Consider the following 18,361-nt stretch of genomic DNA (forward strand, 5'->3'; position numbering starts at 1 on the left):
ATAAAACAAGATAAATAATTATATTAACAAGTTACTCTATTATCATAATTATATTATTATCAATAATTATTATAGTAATAGCAACGATATTATTAAAGAAACAAATTGAAGATCGAGAAAAAAGGTCACCTTTTGACTGTGGATTCGATCCAAAATTAAGAGCCACAATTACAGTGAAACCTCTTTTTAAGGACACCCCCAAGATATGGACACTCCTCATATACGGACAGATTTTTATGTTCCAACTGAAATAATCTAGAAATAATGATAAATTTAAATCTCGTTTACAGACACTCTCAGACACAAACACGGAAAGCTGTTTCACAGTTCTAAAGCTTGTCTTACCTCCTGACTGCGGACAGAACTTGCATTTCAATGTGTTACAAAAATGGAAAATTTAGTGCAGAAATTCCTTAACATGAAAGAAGACAATAAGGTACATGAAATTGTATTCGATACACGATAGGGTTAGTAGGATTATTCTCTTCACTTCAATCAGTTCTGTTTCGAGAGACATGGTACCTCAACGTAAAGGTTAAGTTCAAAAGAGTAAATTACAGTACTGCATAGCTGTAGACCTAGAATAAAAATGCATGGCACAGTACTGTATTTTCCTTTTCCGGTCCTATCTACTGTAGTTCAAAGTTGCAAAGAATTTACTGTAGTATACTGAATTTAGAATTAAATTACAGTAATACATTTCATTTAAAAGAGGTCAAATGACTTTATTGTCAAATGCCTGGCATTAGAAAACAACAACATTTCATTTAAAGTGTGAAAGGATACATAATGCATATTATAAATTTATTGTTAGATTAGGGAGCCTCCCTCCCAATAAAGGACACCTCCCAGATGCGGACAGATTGTTACGTCCCTTCGATGTCCATAAATGCAAGGTTTCACTGTACATTCTTTCACTATCTACAGATACTATTGTTGTGTATGCACATTATTCATAATGGAGCTCAATGTGGATAAATTATTTGTTTTAGTACAGGAAAGATACGTTCTATACTTTGAAACAATATCACGACAATAACGTGGTTTCTAAAAATATGTGAGGAAATTGCAAATCAGATGAAAGCACCATGTGAATAATAATAATTATTATTTGTAGTAGGCCTACTGCTTTGCTCTATACTATCACTAAATATTAATGTAACATATTTTTTATTATTGTGGCTCGTGAAGTAGTCATAACGACATTTTTACACTACATTAGTAATATTTAATTATAAGATGCTCTCAATTGTATATATTTTTAGGCATATTAGGCGTCCTTAGGAAATAATAATCAAATGCAATAGAATATTTTATATAGACAGTTTCATTGACGCCATTTTCTAGCCTAGGCCATTTTTCCAATCCTACACAGCCAGCAAATCAGTAGTCATGAGTAGACCGTATTAAGAAGGAGTTGTGAGACACGATAAAGCAAAATGTCTCATCGCAAAGAGCCACTCCGCATCTGATTGTGTGCACCCGGCCTAAAAAAACATATTTTCTCTTCCTGTACTTAAATTTTCGCATAAAATTGAATGTTATTTAATTGTCCATCATTTCTGTGAAAATGAAGTACGTCTTCTTAACAATATTAACATTTAACAAAGAAATCTTAAACTGAATTCAAGATGTTATGCTGACATGAACCTAAAATATAATTCTAAATCTAAAATATAATTCTAAAATAACAACTAAAATCCAATCAATATCAAATACTTTTATAAAGTTCCTAGATATCAGTTTATTTAGAGTCGACCTAAAAGATATGCATAATTTCTTTACACAGCAAATGAATAATTTAGAAATATTCTAAGAATAAAATTTCGAGGCACTGAAAGATTCTTTCTCGGCATCAGAACTATATCAAAATGAAAACCTTTGTTACTATGGTAACTTGTAAGCATCCTGGCATAATTTTCGAACAACTCTCAATGTTGGCAACAAATTCTGACTATGTAACATTAATTTGAGTAAAACTTATATAAAAGTAACAGATTAGGAACATAATTCAGGGAGATTTAGCCAGCCTGAACAACCAATGCATCTTAAGATCTTGGAACAGTAATACAAAACATCACCCCTCAACTTATTGCCTAGTTATGTACATGATATGGGTTTTCACACTATTATCCAACATACCAGTTAGCATAGGAGAAGTAACAATGTCTGGAATAAAAGTTACCCATGTGCAACAGTATATACTCCTTTGAGAATTCAAGATCTGTTTTGCCAGTCTTTTATGCATGCTGAAACACCATTCCTTTTCAGTATAGTTTTAAATCAAAATGATGGATTAAAACCAGAAACACTACAGGAGTCTATATCAATTTTCTTTGTAAATATTTATAGAAACATTCTTGGAATCATAACAATGTTTTAAACAATCTGTCCCATAACAATAAGGGATTACTGGAATTCTAAAAGTCACAAATGACTAATACTTTCAATTCTGAATTTGTAAGCTCTTCAAAATAAACATTTGTTACAAGAAAAACATACAAACTCAAAATTTTCTTTAAGATTCGGATATAAAAATACTCACAGAAGAATTCTGATTTCAAAGTAAAAAGCCTGGAAGCTAATATCACTCTACATAAGCAGAATTCTGACAGTAGTTTAAAAATTCTTAAGTCATGACGCAAAGTTTTATGAAATCTAAATTTTTCTAGTCAAGGATCCAAAGACTGAATTCTTTACAATTCTGCTGAATTTGTGATGCAGCAGTTCGTCATTGAGGCCAAAACTATGTATAAAAAGAAGAAGGAAAAACTTTTAACCATAAAAGTTGGCTTCTACAGTTTGGTCAATATTTCTTTTTAAAAAATGCAAATACACTTACAAAAATTTCAATTGGAAGTTCCCACCAAAAGTGTTTTGTGAGGGTATAATTTCACGTCATCTTACAGGTCACGGAAGTGTCTAATGTTATTTACTTCTCCTATGTTACTCCCACCTACAATAATCCACACGTTCATTATGACAGATCGTCTTGTGAAATCATTTCGAAATCTTCTTCGCTTTCATCTGATGAAGAACGTTCGTCCCGCCTCCTCAGAGCCTGTTTCTTTGGTTCCGGCTGTTTTGTTCCACTGCTAATGACTGTGGACAACAAACTTTGGCCCATTGCTCCTAGACTCGAGATATTTTTGGAGACTGCATACATGACGGACGACGTGAGCATTTCCCCGATACCTGAAGGAGCCGGGTGTTCTCTCGCCTTTGCTACAGACGCTGGACTCTGAGTTGATTGTCCGACTTCGGAAAATGTGAGACCTTGGGTGAAAGCCTTCTCGTCCTCGTCAGAGCTGTCCCCGTTGAAGTGGGAACTCTGAAAGTTTATTCCTGCTATGTCTTCATCATCCGTGTCAGACAGATCCGGGTCCAACCGCGAGTGCACTGAGTGCTGCTGGGATTCTGATTTCTTCTGCTGCTGTGACGGTGCTGATGTTGACGGTGTTGAAGACGCGAGGTCAAACTCACTGACATCCAAACCATCAGTGCTGCCTTCATCATGTGACGGCATCACACTTACTCCAGTTGTAAACGAAGTCTGAGTATTTGATGAATCTGTTCACAGACAATAATAAGTAACACTTTACAAGCTGTAAAATTTACGAGAATGACAACAATTACTTCATTTTTCGCAAATGCAAACACTTCTAGATTGGGCAGTTTAGTTAGAAATGCAGTAGAACTCCGATCATCCGTCTTCCTATTAACCGATTGGTGGATTATCCGATTGTCTTTCTCTCGCGTTTTTTTTTTCCTAGAGAAATATATTAAGTACTGTACATTATATTAGCACGTTATTTTTTTCTAGAGAGAGATATTACAAGACTTGTAATTGCCCTGTATTTAGTTTAGGGACAAAATTATCAATGGAAATAAAAAAAACTATTTTTTTTTTGCTACCGCAACCCAAATAGATCTTCCCCCCCCCCCCCCGTAAACAATAAGAAATAACACGTGTTATGAAGAGTAAATTTTCAATAGTCATAGATTTTACAAATGCTGGAGATATTGTTATATTTTTAAATGCATGGAGGATATGTTCTCCAAAAGCCAGATACCTGGTCACCCTGGTTATAGCGTACTTAAATACGAACAAATGAAAGTATGTCTACAATATCTATATTTTTAAGGCTATGAATTTTTGAAAACAGTGAAAAATCTTAAAACATTAAAATTTCGTCAATTAACCCAAAATATAGTTTAATGATTCATCTTTCATAATCTGTAGTTTGTTCACCCCTAAGTCACTTAATCCCCAATTTATGGGGCAGAGCAGTTTAGTAAATTTATTACGTTTTATTTAATGAATCTTTCAACTGCCAAAGTTAATTAGTGTCGCCAATGTGCCGGAATTTTGTCCTGCAGGAGTTCTTTTACATGCCAGTAAATCTACTGAAATGAGCCTGTCGCATTTAAGCACACTTAAATGTCATCGACCTGCGTCAGAATCGAACCCGCAACCTCGGGCACAGAACACCAGCACTCTACCGACTGCGCCACCTAGGCCAACAGTGAAGTTTAAGGTAAATCAACTCTAGAATGACGTTGTGGGTAAATTATCTCTGGACTAGAGGCTAAGTTATCTTTAGAATGGAGAGTAAATTTTCCTGGGAAAGGAGTAATGTATCCCTATAAGTCATCCTTCAACTCACCTCCAGTCTCTGTGTCAAGGCCGAAGTCCTCTGTTCCGTTCAGGGAGGGGTCCTGGTCATCATCCTTCTCGAAGTCCAGTGGCTCTCCAGCCAGCTGCAGCAAGGCCAGGTTCTCCCCCGTCTGGTCTGGTAAGTAGTCCTCCACCTCACTATCTGTGTCTGCATACAATGGTAACAAGAATGAGGTAATCTCAGTGCTTACCACTGGCATGTCCTAATTGTCTTATAATGAACATGGGGCTACTGATTTCTATTATTTTTTTATTCAACTGTCCAAAGACAGGTTTGAACCTCATAAATAACACCGATATGGCATCGCTCATGAGACAACTAAGGCAGGAGATAATTGGGTAGGGTGGCCAGCTCCTTTCCTCTCCATTGGATACATGGCTGACTAGTTATATATTTCACTAATCAGATTTAAGATATATACAGGGCTTTTATTTCAAAACTTCCCAGTCTAAATAATTATTTAAACTGGATTCAATTTAAACAAAAAAACACGTCAATTTAGATATTGAGGGAGAAGTCTGAAACCAGGCTTAATTGCATTTTAGATTTCATCCCCATCTCCCAGCTTCCCCCACTTTAAATTTCAAATGGCATCCCTATATTTTTATACTTAAATTTGAAAGAGCATTCAATTGTTTATACACTGCATTCATTTATTTCACATCTTTTGTTTTATATCGTTGCCTGGCAACCTCGATTGTTGTTACTGTTGATTAGAGCTGAAGCTACAAATACCATAATAAACAGTTATTGGTAATTAGGTATAATTTTACAACAGTTAAAAATTTTTCTCTGATAAATAAGGGTCTACAGTGTGCATTGTAAGAAGAGCCTTTTAGTATTCGTGGAATTTTTTTTTTTTAGAATGAGTTTGGATATACCACTGCTAATCCCCCATATCTGAATACTTTAAGGTATTACAAGTACAATACTGAAAAATGTAAAAATATGAATTTTAAAGATAAGTTTGGGGTACTACAGATTTTAAATGTTTTAATATTTTAATAAATAAATTATTCTTCAGAGTTTAACACACAACGAATTTATATAGTGTTCCCATGTCAATTTGGTATTCAATGTAAACAATCCATAATAATCTTACTTGTGTTTAAGCGTCTTCAACAGTGATAATATTTTACTGGTTTGGTTTCTTTTGAATTAGGTTTATTATTTTTTCTTTGTTGTGCTAGTTTCAGTTTTTTTACACTATTATGATTGCTGGCTGATTCTAATTATATATTATTATATGGATTGCATGCTGGGAACAGATGCATTACAGGACCCACCCTGAGTATCCCATAGTATCGATTATGTATTGTATATTTTCGATTATTATATCAAGTATGCCACTTAACAATACTGAATACATAGTACTATAAACATGTATAATTTAATAAAACCAACAATAATGATATTAAGCTCATATTAGTCACCTTTGTTATATAATATATTAAATTTTATTCAAAATAAAGTTAAAGAAACAAACCAAAGCTAAACTTCAAACACAGTAACATTAAACTTTCAAACAATACAACATTGGTATTAATACAACAATAAAATTAAGGTCATATTAGTCATCTTTATAATATATTATAAAATACTAATTCTACTCCTTTATACTGCATTTTTGGTCCAGGGAAAATACTAGTCTTTCACAAAAACACATTTTTACTAATATTTTCCCTGGACCAAAGAATTAAACACAAAATTGGTGTAAAATTAGCATTTTACCATGGACCTCACTGAGATGTTACGTTTCGTCTTCTCCGTTATCCGAGTGATTTCACAAAGTGCTACGATATGGCGTTCCTGTGTCTATACTTTAATATCTTGTAATTTCCAATGACATCTCCACAGGAGTTCATCTCATTTACTTTTAAATTTCTTCAGTCTCATCCCAGGATTACATGTTTCGCAAAACATTTCACTCCTAAGTAAACCACATTCATATAAGAACCATAAACATAGCCTACATGTTTTTATTCATGGATAGCTACTAAATAGTTTACAACTTATTTATAATTCCATAATTTCTATTTCGAGGCCTACATTTTAAATCAAGAGGGAGAATTTGATCCATTTCTTTTTTATATTTAACTATAGCATTCGAAATTGCCGCCATGATTATGCTCAAACTAATTTACAACAATATTGATTGGTTGGCAACATAATGAAAACAACATATATCGATCATTTAATTGATCGAAACGCTACTTCCGTTGACCTTTTTTTGTGGCTTTGCATATTTTTATATTTAGGGTGGGCCCTATAATGCATCTGTTCCGTATGCTGTTGCTCAGACAATTTCTTATGAGGTTAAATTAAATTGGCTTTAATTTTAGTATCTTTTGTATTTCTGGTTGGTAATTATAATTTAATAAAGTTTTATGATTCTCAGATTTATGTATGAATGATTTTTTTGTTTACTTTCCCTTTGGCAATAATTTTATTCACTTCTTGTTTAGCAGAAACTAATTGTACTCCTGTTCATTTTGATGAAGGCGAATCTGAGTTGATTTAATGTTGAATACAGAAGAGATTTAAACAATATATTATGATTAGTTTAAATTTAGATATAAAACATTACCTTAAACCACTTCACTATTTCAGTGTTCTGATCAGGCTTTGATTTGAAGAATAAAAAGTCATATCATCTGCAAATAATACTGAATTAGTACAAACCCAGAAATGAAATTTGGGCCACCTGAAGCACTGAGCATGCGTAGTATGTCATAACTAGAACTTGGAAGATTCAGCTGGCCCTAATTTTGTTTCTGTTCTATACAGTATTTACATTAGCCTATCAGATAAGTCATTTGCCATGATCAAGAATAAGAAAGGATCTAAAACAATCTTGTGGCACACAACTTGTGATGTTTATAGTTTCAAAATATGCATCTTTGTACAAAACCCTTTGAGGTCGTTCTTATAGGTAAGAATTTATTAATTTATTTTCTAATCTGGTGACACATAATAATTAACTTATTTTCGGCTATCACTACAGCAGGTCAATACTTCCTGACTCTCCTGAATACAGAAGGAAACATTATCAGCAATCAGATTAAGGTATATGTACACCTTTACATACAAAATATTTTGTTTTATATAATTTTGCTCTGTAAAATTTTTATACAATTGAGAATGGTACCAGAAGGAGAATAAAGTGAACAGATCCCTTGAAATTATGTCTAAATTCGTTTTAAAAACTATTTTGTTTATAATGTACCAACGCTCTCCCACTGAGCTACCCGGGAACTCTACCCGACACCGATCCAATTTTTCCCTCTATATCCACAGACCTCAAAGTGGGCTGACAACAGTCAAGCAACCAACATTTGAGTGCACACTAAGTCTGTTCCCGGGTGGGTGGGTCTGTGGATATAGAGGGAAAAATTGGATCGGTGTTGGGTAGAGTTCCCGGGTAGCTCAGTGGGAGAGCATTGGTACGTTTAACCAAAGGTCCAGGGTTCGATACCCGGCCCCGGGACAATTTTTCCCTCGAAATTATTCAAATTAACTTTACAGGGAGTTATTCCTGAAAGCTTAATTTGCTATTTTGTTTATAATTTTGACATAACTTGAAACATGATAGCTCATGCAGTTTTTAAGATAGAGCCACAGTTTCTTCACTATTTTATAGTTGAAACTATTCTTTAGTGCCTGACATAGAGCCATTTTTTATTTTTATTTACATTAATTAAATATTACCATATATGTAACTTGTACCAATATTTTATGTTGCATATATCATGTAAAAAAATCCATAGATAATTATTAACTACATTAATGTTATTTTACTCATTGTCAGGCACTAGGGGACATTTCAAGCTTCAAAATGGCACCAATATCTTCTTGGTATCACCATATTTGACTGAGATATCGTGTTTAAAAGAATTAAATATTCTAAAATTACTATTTACAGGAAATGAACCACAAACTTTCAGAGCCTAGAAGACTGCATCATCATATGTCACCCCTTAAGCAGCTTCATGTCGGTCCAGTTTCAGCTTCTTTCTGCCTCTCAAATACCTCCGCCTTGTTTTAACTTCAGGTGTTGAATGTTTTTTTGGCATTTTTGTCCTTATTTTCCATTGATGCAACAAATCCTGCGATGGTGCTTGTCCCAGAGTTTATGCTCATCCTCCTCAGAATTTTAATTTCTCCTTTTGGATTCTTATTAAAATGACGTACAACATCACTGACACACAAATTTACAGTTTTATGACTAACAGTAAAAGATTATAAATTACTTCATTATGTAAAAACGTGTTTTCAATCTAATGATCATGCCCTGATATCTATGCATCTATTTTGGGACTAGAAAGAAGTTTATTTTACAAGCAATGCTGGACGAGGGGATTGACTGCTACGAGGATCACTCCAAAAGTAATCCACAATATTTATTTAAAAATTACATTTTTAGCTTACAGCTTTGCTATTTTCATAGAATGTAGATACTTTCTTCAGGAACAATACGTCACTTTTCCACATAATCCCCGCACCTTTCAACTGCCTTACGCCATCTTGGAATGAGGGCCTGTATACCTGCACGATAAAAGTCTGAACCAACACGTCTGAGCTACTCTCTGGCGCCACTCACGGGAACGACTTAAATTAAATTTGAATACAAGGGGGAAGGATGTATCTATGGTGTCCATAAATTGCAAAAGTTTAGAATAAAAAATAAATTTTAAAAAATGTTGTGCATTACTTTTGGAGTGATCTTCGTAGAAGTGACCGTGGCTGATGACGCAGAATTTTGGAAAATGGGACTTATCTAAAAAGCCATAAGGCATAAATAGAAAATTCTTATATCAAATTAAAGGGAAGAAAATTCTCTATTGAAATAGTCATATTTTGAAAATTCTAATTTTTCATCATTTTTTGCGTTTTGTGGGTGTACATATACCTTAATCTACAAAGCTGGATCTAATCTCATGAATTTGTCCAATATTTCGTCCCAAATGGGTCTCTTGGTACAACTTCAGCAATCAGGAGACTAACATAAACAAACTTAAGTCTTCCTATACTACCTTTGCCTTTTATTTTGAAGAGTGTTGTAAAAAACTGCAACTTTTCGATGACAGATGGAGGAAGAAGATGGATACAAACTCCAGGGCCTGTCATCAGCAGCATAACAAGAACATACGCGATGACTGGACCAGGAACAGCCCGACCAATCAGGGTCAAGCCGATAAAACAGCAACTCATACCACAACAGAACTGCAGAATAAACAAAATATTACTGCAGGCCTTCAAGTTAAGACAGTAAAATCAGAATATCCAAAGCATTAACTTCATTGTCAAACTTTCCAGTCTATGAATGACTAAGAAAACAGAGAGGCTCTTAAAAAACGTGACCCTCATCCAGTGGGCCTTGCCAGGACTTGAACCCAAATCTGCCACATGGAAAGCTAATGGTCTGAATGGAGTTGAGTCTAAGATGTACTTACCAAGCCTGGCTGATCACCTCGAAGATTTTTCAGCCAGGTGTAATACTCTTTGAGAAGCATGTGAGTTTGGCTTAGGTAATGGCTGATTTCAGGTACACTTAAAACACTGAAAAAAATGAAACATTGCAAATCTATGATAAATAAATGATTTTAAATTACTTTAACTCTAACAACTGAATGTATGTTTCATTTTTAACTCCCATCTTATACACTCCCGATCAAAAAAAAAAAAAACGCAACACTTGAATAAATTTGAAATACCAAACCATACAGTGGCGGTTCCTTGGGGGAGGGAAGGGAGGAACGTCCTCCTCACATTTTTTTTTATTTTGAAAGTAAATGCCAAATAAAATATGTGCCTTGAAATTCAAGGAAGTTTCGATAATTTTTAAGTTCTCAGCTATAAGAAAACCTCGGTTGATCGAGTTTTAAACGACGCGCGCGTATGTGCTGCTAGAAAACTGTGAGAAAGATGCGAGATTGTTTGTGTGGAGGAAAGTCAATCCATTCCTCCTTTACTGCAGTTAACACACATAGACAACAGCGCACTAGCGGCCAGAGAAAGAAGCAGACTTTCAAAGCAAGTAAATGAACAGATAGGGAGGAGATCCTCCTCTGAATCAGCGCATGGGCGGGAAACAGAAACTGACTGGTCGTGCAGCAAGCTCGCTACTGCTGCCATCTAACGATTTTGCATTCAACCAGATAATAACACATCTAGTAGGAGGCACAATAAAAACAGTTTTAACGCAAAGCTATGAAAGAAACCATACAAACTTTTTTTTTTAAATTATAAATAAAAAATATTATTCATTGTATTTTATATAGGCTACTATTCATGGTTTGAATCTTTCAAGGATATCTGGAAATTAAGGGTTTATATAAAACAAAGAGGAAGTAGTTAGTTCTACGTTAGTATCGCAGGTCTTTTGGCCCGTGAAATTCACTTCCATTCGTTGTCTACTAGACAGGGCAACAGCCAAAAGACCTGACATTCTTCAAAAGCATTTGATACTGAACTTGTAAAATGTACATGTGGCAACACAGATCACGTGGGTGGGTGCAGTGTTCTCACTTTCCTCAGATTATTTCCCATTCCCATTTCCGTAAAACGGTTCCGATTACGTGTTAGTAGCTATAGTCTCTTCCAACACGTGTGATGCTGTAGTGTGCGCGAGAAATGCTGCGAGATTGTGAATTTCCTTGTAATTGTTAATTTGTGCAATTATTCAACAATGAATGGAAGTGAAAACATAATATATTTTGTAAAATTTAGGAAACTCAGTTTACAAGAACAGATTATTGCTGTACAGAAGGGAAGGCCAACCCCAGCACTACCTGGTCTTAAATGTATGCATGCAGGCTAATTCATGTAGCATGTTTCATTCAAGAAGGTATCATTTCGTACTGTTAACTTCTTTCCTCCTCTTAAGAAATACGCAGGAGCCGCCACTGAAACCATAATACAAATTATAACATTACTGTGTGCTTCTATGGACCTGTTTGTGTTAGGCAAGTGTTAATTTATGTTTTGGGAAGAAACGTTTATCCATTGGGTGGTTTGTGATACTATCTTTACCACTTCCTGTTCCTTAGTCTATATTTATTGCTGTGACATTAAAATTTACAATCCTATACACAAGCAGCTAAAACAAATTTACAATGTTATTGTTTTTTAATTTTTTTCTTATAATGGAATTCTGTGATACTGAACTCCAGTTTTAAACAATGTTTAAGAGAGTTAAATCCATTCCAATAGTAACTGAAATGTGGATATGGAGAAGAATGGAGCATGTGAAGTGGGCAGACAGAATAAGAAATGAAGCTGTGTTGGAAAGAGAGAGTGAAGAAAGAATGATGCTGGGCTGCTGATCAGGCTTGGGTTGGATCCTCCTTTGATCTCATTGAATGGTTTCTTCCGAGGTTTTCCCCAGCCGTGTGACTGAAGCCGGATGGTCTATGGCGAGTCCTTGGCATCAACCCCTTTGATTAGATTACCCCCCTTTGATTTGATTACCTGGTTGGGTTTTTCAGAGGTTTTCCCCAACCAAAAGGCAAATGCCGGGTAATCTTTTGACGAATCCTCGGACCTCACCTCATCTCACTACATCTCGCCAAAATATTGTAAAAAATTGCACAAAATTGTAGAAAATTACTAAATTGTAAAACTGTAAAAATTGTAATTGTAATATTGTAAAATTTTGACTTATTCCACATCTTAAAGCTTCATTGCTCATGTAAGATCTATGGAATAAAATGAATGAATGAACGAATGAATGAAATGAATGAATGAATGAATGAATGAATGAATGAATGAATGAATGAATGAATGAATGAACGAACGATAAAGATGAGAAAATGGAATTGGTTGAGTCACTTACTGAGAAGAAACTGCCTAATGAAGGATTCAATGGAAGGAATGCTTAATGGAGAAAAGTTTGGGGCAGAAGAAGATATCAGATGATAGATGATTAAAATATGTGGATCATATGCAGAGACTAAAAGGAAGGCAGAAAATAGGAGACTGGAGAATGATGGGTTTGCAGTGAAAGACCTGCCCTTGGGCAAAAGACTTTGAATGAATGCACATAACTGTGACATGCAGAACGTCGTTCAGTATTGAAATAAAAATCATGTAAATATGAATAGGCCACAAATCTGAGAAAAAAATCTTGAAGTGTTTCAAAACTATAAGATCCGTGCATAAGGGCTTAGGCCAGCCCTGTCTTAGCTGATGTTATACCGGCAGCATTCCATTGTAAGATGTTTAGTTGATTCTGCACCATTAAAGTAGTCCCCACCCGGAGATCCGATTGGGGGACTCAATCTCAAGGGAAAATATGAAACTCTCTGCATCATAATCCACAGTTAATTCCCGATTTACCACGAAAATCGTCTGTAACTGCATTTAGATTAGCAACAGGCCATGACTCTTTGGCCAAACACCTGCATAGAATTGGAATATATCAGTCCCCTAACTGCCCATTGTGCAACTCAAACCAAGAAATGGATTCGGAACATCTCAAAATCTGTGTGTCAGTGGCTGACCATGACAATATCTTTGAAAAATATTGGAGTGCAAGAGGTCAAATGACTTTATTGTCAAACGCCTGGCATTAGAAAAGAACAACATCTCTGTAGTATCTGGAAATTAGGGATAAAGATGTTTAAATTATAATTTATCGTTTCATTACATATCCTTCTTGAAAATTACAAAGATATTGGCAAGGTTACACAAAATTGCGCCAGCATATATCTGACTAGCCCACAAAACAGGAAGTAAACATGCAGTTGCAACATGGTTGCTTTTATTACACGTGACTAAGAGTCCCTCCACGTGGAATATACGTGTAACAGTTTTTCCGGGCCTGGAGTAAAAGATCTTTCTTGATCGCAGTTTATGTGGGGGGCAGAGGGGAAGGGAGTGTGTAGTGTACATAACAAATAATTCTGGTGTCGGCACCTAGATAGCGTCCCTCCATGGTTCGTAAATCTGTTCACAGATGGCACCATGAGGCGTTAGATGTATATGGCAGAAGTACGTGCAAGAAAGACATGTCATTTCCTGCGGAATCTCTAGTGGTTACTGAATTCCTTCTAATTGCACGATGCCATGCACAAAAGTAGAAACGTTGGTACTTCTAAAAGAGGCAGTGGAGCTGCCTTCGTCACAATACTTCAATTCGCGTTGTCATTCCACTCCTCCAACACAGACTAGTTTGGGCTTGCAAATGTGTTCTAGCAATTCTTAAATATAAACGGTGCCATATCACAACACACATTTTTCGTTTACAAAGACTAACTGATTATTAATCTAGAAAGAAAACTAATAAACTACATGGCTGGGTATGAAATTAAAAGTGTTAGTAATTTCTCTGTACTCATACATAACTAAATTGCAGAAAATTTATGCATGCTAGTGTATATTTCTACTGAATGCACATTTACTCAAAAACTTCTTGCTAATCATGTCTTATAGGTTCAATATGAATACTTTATTCCACTCTGTATTCAAGAGTACATTATATCGAATATATTGTGATCAAAAGAGAGGTCCAGATGGCTGTCACACACTGGTTCTGATTGCAAACGGCAGACTTCTACGACACAAGATACAAAAGTTGATCCCACAGTATGACACATGTCTCAATTTCAATGGGGCATATGTTAAAAAAAATAGTACAATAATTGCTGTATCTGTTCCAATAAATCTTTCCATGAAATTGTATTTTCTTTCTATAAACTTACTTTCTGGACGCCCTTCGTAATTGCGCTCCAGTGGCCAAAATTTGTATAAACATTTTTTTTTTTTCACATTCGTATTTATCATCATCATCATACGGCTTTCAGGTAGTGGTTTCCCTCACAATAAATACCTGTTTACATTATTAACATAGTGAATGAAAAAATTAATTAACTTTTTATCTGCCCCATAAGAATGTTTGCTTATAAGCAGTAATATTTACTCTACGATTTATTTTAGTTTCGGTACCGGTACATTTTTAAGCAAATAGTGCATAAATGACTGAATTTTCTAATTTTAGTGCATAAATTTCACAGTCTGCTCATGACACAAACGAAAATTGGAAATGCTCAACAGTACGCTAATTTTAAACTTAATCTTATCTTAAGCTTAAATTTAAGAAATTCATCATCATCATCATCATCATCATCATCATCATCGTGGACTAGAAGATCCGTTCCGCTCACATTGGAATAAGAAATTCAACGACAAAAATTGTACCTCGAGAGAGATATTATTATTGTACATATTTCTCGATACAATTGGCTGCTACTCGTATGTTGAGGTATAGTGGTATTACATAACACTTAATTTACTTTCATTATAACGAAGCCTGTAATAGCAATTAGTATATATACAATTACAACATCTACAATGAGCAACATCAGCATAGCATGCTGCCTTTTTTTTCAACTGTACATCTTATGATGGTCCCCTCTTCCTTGTAATGCAAGTAAAATATAGTAAAAGAATTATAATTTTAAAAAATTAGATTTTAAGTGAATAATATTGTATAAAGGATAAATTTGTAATTTGATAGGGTGTAAATGTCAGTGTAGTTACAGAATTTTTTTTTTTGTATTACACCTTACTACCTGCATTTTTATTACAACTTATGGTAACCTAACTTACAATTTTAAAAATAATTCCTGGCCTAACTCCTTGGAGATTAATTTTAATGTAACAGATTAATTTCACACATTTTAAATCCAGGAACCACATTTTTTTTATGTAAGCGTTTCATACTAGAAATAACCATTACCAGAATGAATGACACTTGATCACAATGGTTGCTTAACGAATTAAAAACTTGTGTATGGTAGAAATTCAGAATGTAAGTTCGCTCTTAATGTTCTCTATAGGAATGTCAAGTATGCAACACAGATTATCATAAAATTAAATTATTACCTAGGATGAACTGGTGTCCATTCATCTGTACTTCTCATTCTTGCTTCTGCTGCAACTGAAATTTCTGGCCAAATTCGCTCTACCCACATATCGTATAAAAATCCCGCAAGAATCATCCAAAATATAAAGCCATAAAAACGACATTCGAAGTTGACAGCTAACCTAAAAAGATTATTGAAAAACAAAATCAGAATCTGAACATTCGTAATGTGTCAAAATAATTTGGTTTATTATCAAATCACGTAACTTACCAAAAAAGAAGATTGACAGCTATCACACAAAGTACACTGATAAGCGGTTTTTCCCATATCAAAACCTTTTGAACTCTTATGACATACGGTTCAAATCGTCCTAATGCTTTAGTAAGATGTTCTTCTTCAGACACAACACGCACAGCTGTTTCATTTCTCGTAAACTTCCAGTGCCAAACTCGCGAAAACCAATCTGTCACTCGTCTAGTTATGGCCATTTTTCTACACTTGGTTAAAATGTTAAAAGTTATTCACTCACTATATTTTTCTTACTGGTTTATTGAACCAAACGTCCAAACCTCTCAATGGTCTCAGTGGAAGATCTTCAAGTATTTCTCTTTCACCCTTTACATTTTACGCGTTATTTTTATCGATAAACAGATAAATGAATTTAGCAATGCGCAATCCAGTGCTGCCAACCACCTGACCTTGAGTACACACAACACAAGAATAACCAAAGAGAAGGAGCGACAGTCTCAAATACGCAAGTAGGAATACGTCGTTGGCAAATGGTAAAGAAATTCAGGGTAGCGCCATGTTGAGAGGGGAGTAGTGAACGTGGAGGGGATAAAACACATATTACTCATCAATTCTTGCTTACATGACAAATACGAATGAAACAGTAGTCTGGAAGATGAAAACGAAAATATCGAGCAATATACCGTAATTGATCATTCGTACGATTGACGCAAAAGCACACGTAATTTTACAAAATTTCGTTGTACAATAATAAAAGCGAAATAAATTAATATTAAACAATACAGAAAACAGAGATCATAACGATATCCCGAAATTTGTCGTATTTTTGTATCATTGTTTCTGTTACTACCAAAAGGAAACAAATGTACAGAAAGGAGTTAGTATTATTCGACACTGATTCAAATATTGCTTTTTTTTTTTTAAGAAAAAAAGCTAACAAAATTAGATGTTTGATACGATACCGGTACCGTACATAAAAAACAGCACATCATTATAAGAATCACATGCTTGTATCACATAATTATATTCAGTTATCAGATATTCTTTATTGACATGGATTTACACAATTCTTTTGAGAAACATTTCTGAAAAAATAACTATGTAATATACATTACATATGTATTTAAATTTAGGAAAAAATTTAAGCAACAAGAATGTTATTTTTAAATTAACTTCTAAAATCTCAATTAATTAGAATATTGTAAATTAGTCATTTCTACATATAGACGGCATCATAATATTGATGATGATGATGATGATGATGATGATGAAACAACGGGAAAGTTGTGTGATAGGTAGGTATCTGTTCCTGCTTCAGAATTTAAAAAATGTGTTATGTTTGTAATAGAGTTATAAATAAACTTATATTCTTTTCTTTACGTTCACAAAACAGGCATCCTAAATAGCGTTCATCTCTTCAAATTTGCATTCTGCAAGCGAAAACATTTCCGGATGTCTGTCAGCTTTCAGTCTGCAAATCTTTAGGCCTACTTATGTGTCTCTTTACCTCTCCTAAAATGGATAATTTGATTAAAGTGGAATTAATAAATAGAAAATGCGCACAAGTGTGCATTCGTCGATTATTAAAGTGGAATTGAGTTTGTTATTTCGTCTTAAAAATGTAATAAAAATAACAAAATTTTAAACAACCTTCTGGAACTGGCTCTGTTTATGTCCACCACAGGATGAATAGTTTACCACATGGCTATTTAATCGTCAGCCCTTGGACAACCCTTAACACATATACCTGCCACAAGGGTCTCCGGGTCATTATGTGGTCCTCGGACCTTTGGGGGTGGACAATGAACAAACACTCTCCCTTCCACTCTCCCACCATATAAAAAAACATACATTGTTCTCAAAATCCTCGGTTTGACAAGTCTCTGGCCTTACAATGTTGCCAACCTCCGTATAACATGAACAGGTTTCCTGTGTCACAATTTTGTAGTTTTGTAGAATGTAAATTTAAAACCCACACAATTTTTCTTTAAATCGCTCTTCATCCCAATAATCACAGGCCTTTACGCGATTTACATTATTCTATTCTGTACAAATTAATTAAATAAATGTTAAAATAATAAAGTAATATTATCGTGCCATTGTTGTCACTTATTCCTACGAGCATTATGAAAAACATTCGACATCCACAAAGGGCGGGAGTCTTCTCAAATTTAAGTATCCGAGATATAATACAATATTTAAATATATGATGTATAATCCTCGCGTCAATAGGAGGATATTATAATATATTGAATTAAGTAACGGTTTTAAAAATTAATATGTCACAATTTTACTTCAAATTAACTGTTCTTTACTTACTGCGTAAAATGTACTTCAAGAAAAAGTAGGAATCCTTTCATAAAATGCGTTTTTTTTTTTTTTCATTATTTACGTAATTGCATGCTTTGATCGTACAGGATTTTTGCTTTTTCTCCTTATCTTTTCCGGGAAACTTGAACTTGTATAGACCTACAGTACATCAAAAACACAATGATGACTGATATCCTTTTCCCGCCCATAAAGAGCTTTCATAAATATTACGCAATAATTTCATCCGATATTCAACTG

At 34.5% G+C, this 18,361-nt stretch overlaps 1 protein-coding gene across 1 annotated transcript; it reads right to left on the reverse strand.

Moving 5' to 3' along the window:
- Positions 1-1,729: 1,729 nt before the first annotated feature.
- Positions 1,730-16,302, reverse strand: LOC138700972 (reticulophagy regulator 3-like). Its single transcript, XM_069827424.1, has 6 exons — positions 15,815-16,302; positions 15,564-15,725; positions 10,133-10,238; positions 9,713-9,902; positions 4,668-4,826; positions 1,730-3,570 (listed from the first exon to the last, which is right to left on the reverse strand). The coding sequence occupies exons 1-6, from the start codon at positions 16,030-16,032 to the stop codon at positions 2,978-2,980; spliced, it is 1,428 nt and encodes a 475-aa protein (XP_069683525.1). The 5' UTR covers positions 16,033-16,302; the 3' UTR covers positions 1,730-2,977.
- Positions 16,303-18,361: the final 2,059 nt, after the last annotated feature.

This window comes from Periplaneta americana, chromosome 6 (assembly GCF_040183065.1).
Source record: "Periplaneta americana isolate PAMFEO1 chromosome 6, P.americana_PAMFEO1_priV1, whole genome shotgun sequence".
Lineage (NCBI taxonomy): Eukaryota > Metazoa > Arthropoda > Insecta > Blattodea > Blattidae > Periplaneta > Periplaneta americana.

Bases quoted from the DNA above. Each gene is read 5' to 3' on its own strand.
- LOC138700972 (XM_069827424.1), bottom strand. From the start codon at position 16,032: ATGGCCATAACTAGACGAGTGACAGATTGGTTTTCGCGAGTTTGGCAC. The intron at 9,903-10,132 runs GTAAGTACATCT...TTTATTCTGCAG, and splicing joins GAGGTGATCAGCCAGGCTTG to TTCTGTTGTGGTATGAGTTG. The intron at 4,827-9,712 runs GTAGTATAGGAA...CATTGTATGCAG, and splicing joins CTTCAAAATAAAAGGCAAAG to ACACAGATAGTGAGGTGGAG.